Here is a 7,547-nt window from a genome sequence, read left to right as displayed (position 1 = left end):
GGGAGCGCGCGGACAGGTGGGCGGGGCCGGCGCACGTGGGACGGGCGGGCCGGCTGGCTCTGGGGTCCAGCCCGCTGTGCGCGAGTTGGGGGCGCTGGCCCAAAGACCGCAGACACCGCGGTCGGCGGGTCCAGGTTGGAACTCCGTCTTTGCACGGCTCGCCCGGAGCACTCGGCCCCTCGAGCACAGGACCTCGTGCCCGTCCGAGCCCGCGGAATCCTGGGCCTGGGGGTGGTCGCCTCCAGCCCGGTCATGCCGCGGAGAGCGCTGCCGAAGCGTCAGTCTGTGTCCTTTCCGTAAGGCTCTGCGGTGGCGCCCGTCATCCTTAGGCTGGGGCCTCGGTCCTCCACGCGCAGTCTACCCACCTGGCGCTCGTCCGCGCCTCCAGTTTCCTCGCACACCGCCCCGGGTCTCACTCGCCGCCCTCGCACCCTGAGTCCTCCAGCCCAGGAGCCGGCATGGGCTGTCGCATGGGCTGTCGGCTGCGTCCCCTCCCTGTCCCTTCCCTTGTGCAGTCGACTTCCCACCCTGGACTCTGCGCAGGTTTCGGGTCTGTGGTCCTGCAGAGTAAGGAGGGCCGTCGTCAGGACCCTGGAGAACACCCACACTTGGAGGGCACTGGGCGGGGAGCTGCGGAAGGAGTCTGATAGCCAAGGAACAGAAAGGAAGTGGCGACTGGACCTGAGAAACAACTTTAAAGTGAAGGCGCAGTCACTGCGGCTGTGTGGCAGAGAAGTTAAGTAGGGAGAAGGCTGGACGTAGAGCGACATCTTTATTACTTCAAAATTCTGTTTATTTTTCAACTTGCTATAGGACACGTGCACTCACAAGAGAGAGACAGAGAGAGAAGGTGAGAGGGCTCTGGGACTTGACCCATGGTAGACCCTATGGGGGTTCAGAACCTTAACCACCATGCCACCTGCCAGCCCCTAGAGCAACATTTATTTATTTGAGATTTTTGCTCTAGGGTGTGTGAACTCACTGTAGAGAGACAGTGAGAGGGAAGTGAGAAATCACCCTGCAAGGTGGATGGCCACGCTGCAGTCCCTTCTCCATTCTCCTCTTGGGATTTTGGGTACACACGCACACAGGCCCAGTGTGAGTTTCAAGCCGCTAGATCCGGGACTTGAACCACAGCCTACTATGTGGGAGTTCAGCGCCTTAACCATTACACCACCTGCTGGCCCCAGAGCAACATTATTTTTTCCAGAGATATTTTTGCTGTAGGGCGCGTACCAGAGAGCGAGAGAGAGACAGAACGTGAGAAATCCCCCCCCATGTGGGCGTGGCTACACTGCAGTCTCTTCTCCATTTTCTTGGGATTTTATGCACACATACCCAGCATGAGTTTTAAGTTGCCAGATCCAGGACTTGAACCCCAGTCGACTACATAGGAGTCCAGCAATGTAAGCATTACTCCACCTGCTGGCCCCAGAGCAACATTGTTAATGGCAGGAAATGGACGGCCAGCCCATGGCTAGGTGGTTATGTGAGTTGGAGCCCACGTGGCCAGCCTATATGGTTCAAGTTCCAGACCCGGCAGCTCAAGAAACTGGGCATCTATACACATAGGCGTGTGCATGCATGCCCAAAATCTTGGAGAACAGAGAAGGGACGGCGACATGGCCATCTCCTGTGGGGGGGTTGCTTTACCTCTGTCTCTGGCAAGTACACTTACCCTCTGGCAAATATTCTTTTTAGAGAATTGGAAATAGTATGGTTGGTATGAGGGGAAGGAGAGAGATGAGCGAAAATTGAGAAGACAAGATAGAGGGATGGCCTTGTTTATTTTGCTTTTATTTTTTACAAGAGGATGTCACGAGGGAGGGAAGGAGGGAGAAGTGAAAAATCACTCCCTATGGGGCTTGGCCATACCATAATCCCTTCACCTCTGCTTCTCTTTTTTGGGGTTTCGGGCATCCATGCACATGTATCCAGTGTATTTTCCTGTTCTTTTTTCTTTTTAAAAAATGTTTGTTATAGGATGTATGCGCTTGCCAGAGAGAGACAGATATCCAGAGAGGGGGAACGTAAGAAATCACTACCCGGGGGGTGACCACACTGCAATCCATTCTCCTCCACTCTTCTATTTTCTTGCACATGCATCCAGAGATTTTTCTTTTGTTTTGTTTTTTAAGAATTATTTTATTGGGAACCAGCAGTTAGCGTAATGGCTATGTCGCTGGACTCCCACGTAGTCGACCGCGGTTAGTGTCCCGGATCCGGGGGCCTAAAACTCACGCCGGGCGCGTGTGCATGTGTGCCCAAGATCCCGAGAGGAGAATGGAGGAGAAGGGATTGCGGCGTGACCATCCCCCCTGGGGGGTGATTTCTCGCTTTCTATCTCTATGTCTCTCTCTGTCTGTCTGGCGAGCGCACGCGCCCTACAGTGAAAATCTCTCAAAAAAAAAAAAAAAGAATTATTTTATTTAACTTTATTTATTTATTTATGTTACTTTGACTGGGGGGGGAGTGAGAAAGTAAGCCGCTAGGTCCAGGATTCGAACCACAGTGAGCCATGTGGGAGTCCAGTGCCCTTAACCACCACACAACCTGCTGGCCCCTTACCCGAAGTATTTTCTAAGTCCCTGGACCTGAGACTTGCTTGATCCACACAATCAGCTATGTGGGATCCAACACCTTAACCACCACATCAAGATCTAGCCCAAGGGATATTTTTAAAATTGTTTATTTAATTTTATTCATTCATTCAATCATTTTCATTTGACCAGAGAGAGAGACAGAGAAGGAATGTGATAAAGCAAGCCACCAGGTCCGGGACTCGAACCGTGGTCAGCCATGTCAGAGTGTCCAGCACCTTAACCATCACCTGCTGTCCGGGATGTTTTTTATATCCTTTTTGGCGTGACATTAGGATGAGGAGAAAGCATGTTTTAGGTTGAGAGGTGTTTTAGGACCCTTTTTATACAAGTGACAGAACAGCTGACCTGAAGTGCCTCAGTGAGAGGAGGACGCATTGGCTGACGTAATCGAAAAGTCTGGAGGCAGGCCTGGCTGCAGAGCTGAACCCGGCTCAGACCATCTCCTTAACCGCTGCCCCTCCCTTGTTCCAGGTGGGCTTCCCTCCCTCTGGCAGGCCTGACCCTGGGATGGCCCTGCAGCTCCCAGCAGGAGTCCCACGTGGAGCCGTTCTGACCTGGCATGGGTCCTGCATCTGCCCCTGCACAAGGGACTGGGTCGTGCCCTTGAGTTAGGCTGCAGTGCGCTCAGCTCCCTGCCCTGGTCACACGGACCGAGTGCAGAGAACCGTGGCACCCAGGGAAAGGCAGGGCACAGTGACCAAAGGGGAGGATGGCTGCTGCCCCACCACAGGAGTGAGGTCATGGACACGGGAGAGCGGGGACAGGAGATGGGCTGGCAGTGGGCTTTGCCGTGGACCTGAGGGTCCCTTCATGCGGGGAGACCAGAGGGTGTGGTATGGACTGATGCCCGTTAGCCAGAGGACTAGGGAGTAAGGGAGGGCCCCTGACAGTGGAGGGGAAGGAGCTTGGGGTATGCTGAGAGGGGGCAGGGGAGCCCAAGGGGCTGACGTAGCCATGCTGTGGGAGGAATGGGAAACAGGTGCACGAGGGAGGCTGCCCGCAGTGCCGAGTTAGGGACAGGGAGGGAGCAGCTCTAGTTGGGAAGGACTTGACCCAGGCCCCAAAACTGGTCCTAGAGGTTTAGGGAGGAAGGGGCAGGCTGGGAAGGGCCTTGTCCTGGGGATGATGGGCGTTTTGAACAGGAGAGTTGAGGAAAGTGAGACCATCCTCTTAGGAGGAGCTTTGAGGCTGCACATGTGGGTGGGTGGAGGCTGAGGACCTGGCACGTGCTCAGACCTCTGTGTGGCCTGAGCGAGTCCTGTTAAGACTAGCCACAGTGACAACAGCCGGGAGGGCACGGAAGGTTCTCCAGAAAGGAACAGGCCATGGTGACGGGCTTGGAATGAAGGGTGGCTGGGAGTCCCAAAGCCGAAACTCTGAGGCTTCCTAGCGCCCAGGAGGCAGGATGGCAGAGGCTGACCTGAGGCCGTTCCGATGCAGCTTGCTCTCACCTGCTTCCATCCTGTCCCTGCAGAAGCTCTGTGCTACACAGATGACACGGCCATGGCCAGGGCCCTGGTGCAGTCCCTGCTGGCCAAGGAGGCCTTCGACGAGGTGGACATGGCTCAGAGGTGAGGGAGGCCGGGTGGGTAGAGTTGTGGCCCCGCCTAGAGGAGTGATGTCTGTGTGTGCCTGGAACCCCAACCCCTCAACCCTCAGTGGGACCCAGTTTCTGGGACACACGCCTCGCCCTGGAGTGGACGCGACAGCTCTGTGGGCTTAGGCTCTGAGGTCCTCAAGGCTTCTTCCAAACCACTCCCCAACCCCAACCCCAAGAGTTTTTTTTTTTTTTTTTTTAAGAGAGAGACAGAGGGAAAGTGAGAATCACCCCCCAGGAGGGATGGCCGCATTGCAGTCCCTTCTCTTCCACTTTCCTGTCAGGATTTTGGGTTCACACACGTGCCCAGAGTGTTTTTCAAGCTGCTGGGTCCGGGACTCAAAGCACAAAATTGGCTATGTGGGGTCCAGTGCCTCAACTACCATGCCACCATTGGCCACAGCATCTTTTAATTGACAAAGAGTGCACGTTCTGATCAGAGGGAGAGAGGGAGAAGGCGTCCTCTGAAGGGATTGGTCACAGCACAGTCTCTTCTCCAGTCCTCCCTCCTGTCGGGATTTTGGGCACACACGTTCAGTGTGTTTTTCAAGTAGGCCATGTGGGTTCTGGTACCCCACCCAGCAGTCCGTGGGCCGGCCCGAGAGGCACCCTTTATACCGCGTGCTGTGTCCCTTCTGTCCCGTAGGTTTGCACAGGAGTACAGGAAAGACCCCGACAGGGGTTATGGTGCTGGAGTCATCACCGTCTTCAAGAAGCTCCTGAGCCCCAAGTGTCGCGACGTCTACGAGCCTGCCCGGGCCCAGTTTAATGGGAAAGGCTCCTACGGAAATGGGGGTGCCATGCGGGTGGCTGGCATCTCCCTGGCCTACAGCAGTGTCCAGGATGTGCAGAAGGTACTCGGGGCGGCCGCTTCGGGCTCTCCCCTCTGAGGCCGGCTTCTGATGGCACGTCTTCCTCCCACTAGTTTGCCCGGCTCTCGGCCCAACTGACGCATGCCTCCTCACTGGGTTACAACGGCGCCATCCTGCAGGCCTTGGCCGTGCACCTGGCTCTGCAGGGCGAGTCTTCCAGCGAACACTTCCTCGAGCAGCTCCTGGGCCACATGGAGGAGCTGGAGGGTGACGCCCAGTCCGTGTCAGACGCCCGGGAGTGAGTGTGTGGCTGAGCAGGGTTGTAGATGCACTTGGGTGTGTGTGGGGGTCGGGGGTGGCGCTGCCAGCCTGCCATGCAGCTAAAGCCTCCCTTCCTGGACAGCAGACCCCGGGGGGATGCGGGATGGGAAGAAGCCCTGTGCTATGGCCCTGTTTCAAGGCTTGGGAGCCCGCAGAACACCAAGCCTGCCCATACTAGCCCTCCCGGTGCCCCACTGGGATGCCGTGCCTGGGTGTCAGCCCAGCCACATCCCTGCCCCTGCAGCCCCTTCCCCTGCCTGGCCACCCTGAAATCTCTCCAACCCCAGGTTGGGCATGGAGGACCGTCCATACTCCAGCCGCTTGAAGAAGATCGGAGAGCTTCTCGACCAGGACACGGTGACCAGAGAGGAAGTGGTCTCTGAGCTAGGTGGGTGGCCCTGGGCGAGGGGCAGGGAGCATGCCGACATGCGTGCCGTCGTGCCACGCTGGCAGCTGCTGTGACAGCCACAGCCTGCTCTGCGGGTCTTTGGCAGCATCGTGAGAGCAGACCTGGCTCTAGAGCTTCTGCATGGTCAGGTCCCGGAACGGCAGCCAGCCCAGTCTGCGGCCCGTGTTGTCGTGGGTGCCTATTTATCCAGCACCGAGTGAGCCCTGGGCTCCGTGATGGCACAGACATGCTCTCGTCCCGTCCTCACACCCGGGGAGTGGGTGGGTGGGTTGGTTATTTATCTGTCAATTTATCTATCTATCTATCTAATAAGTCTTTTTGCCATAGGGTGCTTGCTCTCACCCATGAGAGACAGGGAAAGTGGGAAGCCAGCCCTCCGAGGAGGGGCACACATGTATGTGCTCCTGGCGTTTTTCAAGCTACTGGGTCCAGGATCCAGCCAGCACTGATAGCCATGTGGGATCCAGCACCTTAAACACCACGCCACCTACTGGCCCCTGACTGAGCATTCTTAATTTTTTTTAAATTGTTTCTATTTTTTTTTTTTCATTTGACCAGAAAGAGAGGGAAAGTGAGAAAGCAAGCTGCCAGGTCCGGGACTTGGGCCACCGTCAGCCATGTGGGAGTCAGCGCCTTAACCACCTGCCACTTGCTGGCCCCAGAGAGTTCTTAACTCTGCGCTGTCTGACTAGTCATGGAACCCAAGGCCAGGAGTCTCAGCCGTTAGGTGCCTGTCCCAGTGGAGCCAGATTCGAATCCAAGCAGGGCGATAAGTGATCTTATCCAGCCCCTCCTTACAGCTGAGAGTGTGACCTGAGGCTGGAGGCCAGGCAGGGCCCTGTCATCTGCCCTTCCTCCCCAGGGAACGGCATCGCCGCCTTCGAGTCTGTGCCCACCGCCATCTACTGCTTCCTGCGCTGCATGGCGCCCGACCCTGAGATCCCCTCCGCCTTCAACAGCCTCCAGAGGACTCTGATCTATTCCATCTCACTTGGTGGGGACACAGACAGCCACCATGGCTGGGGCCATTGCTGGTGCATACTATGGGATGGATCAGGTGCCAGAGAGCTGGCAGCAAAGCTGTGAGGGGAGGGAGGAGACAGACGTGCTGGCCCAGAGCCTGCACCGGGTCTTCCAGAAGTGTCTGTGAGGGCCGCAGCCCAGCAGGGCCTATTGCAGCTCAGATCCGACGGCCTGAGGTTCCTGAGCCCAGCCCCCACAGCGTGTGCTGAGCACACAGTGGGGCTGTGGTCTGGGGAGATTGCTGGGACAGTGAGTGAGGGGCCAGCACCTCTCCGGTCTGGGTTTCTGGCTTGCTGCAGAGTGCAGGGCACTCCCTGTGCCACGGTGGGGCCTGGGGGACCAGGGCAGGTTTTACTGGGGAGGGAGGGGTACTCATGGCATTTTCCTTTACTGTCTAGGACTGGGGTCTCGGGGAGGTGGAGACTGCCTGAGCATCACTCTTCCCTGTTGGGTTTTAGCCAATTTGCCAGAAAGCCAGTCCTCGACTGGGAGGGCCTCAGGCAGCAGCTGTGTGGCTACAGGCCGGGCACGTGCACCGGCTCACCGGGGCCCACACCTGGCCTTGTCTGTCAGGGGCTGGTTGACGGCTTCCAGAGGATGTCACAGCAATAAACGGGTTTGGTAAATCCCACCATGGTTTCCTAAGTTTCTCTTCTGCCCTGAGTACCTTCTCCCAGCAGCTTGCCCCTCAGGCCTAGTACCTGTCTGGCTGTGCTGTTGGGAGCTGCCTGTCCAAGGCCCGGGCTGCTGTGCCGCTGGGCACACCCTCTGGGTCCTGCAGG

At 57.2% G+C, this 7,547-nt stretch overlaps 1 protein-coding gene across 1 annotated transcript in view; it reads left to right on the top strand.

Moving 5' to 3' along the window:
* Positions 1 to 4,077: 4,077 nt before the first annotated feature.
* Positions 4,078 to 7,547, top strand: part of ADPRS (ADP-ribosylserine hydrolase) — a gene marked incomplete at its 5' end in the record, with an annotated part of 11,349 nt that continues 7,879 nt past the window's right edge. Inside the window, 4 exon segments of the mRNA XM_006148683.2 lie at positions 4,078 to 4,174; positions 4,847 to 5,054; positions 5,126 to 5,310; positions 5,621 to 5,721. Coding sequence (XP_006148745.2) covers positions 4,078 to 4,174; positions 4,847 to 5,054; positions 5,126 to 5,310; positions 5,621 to 5,721 — 591 coding nt within the window.

Source organism: Tupaia chinensis, unplaced genomic scaffold (assembly GCF_000334495.1).
Source record: "Tupaia chinensis unplaced genomic scaffold, TupChi_1.0 Scaffold000239_1, whole genome shotgun sequence".
Taxonomy (NCBI): domain Eukaryota; kingdom Metazoa; phylum Chordata; class Mammalia; order Scandentia; family Tupaiidae; genus Tupaia; species Tupaia belangeri.
This window is presented reverse-complemented; position numbering and strand designations above follow the sequence as displayed.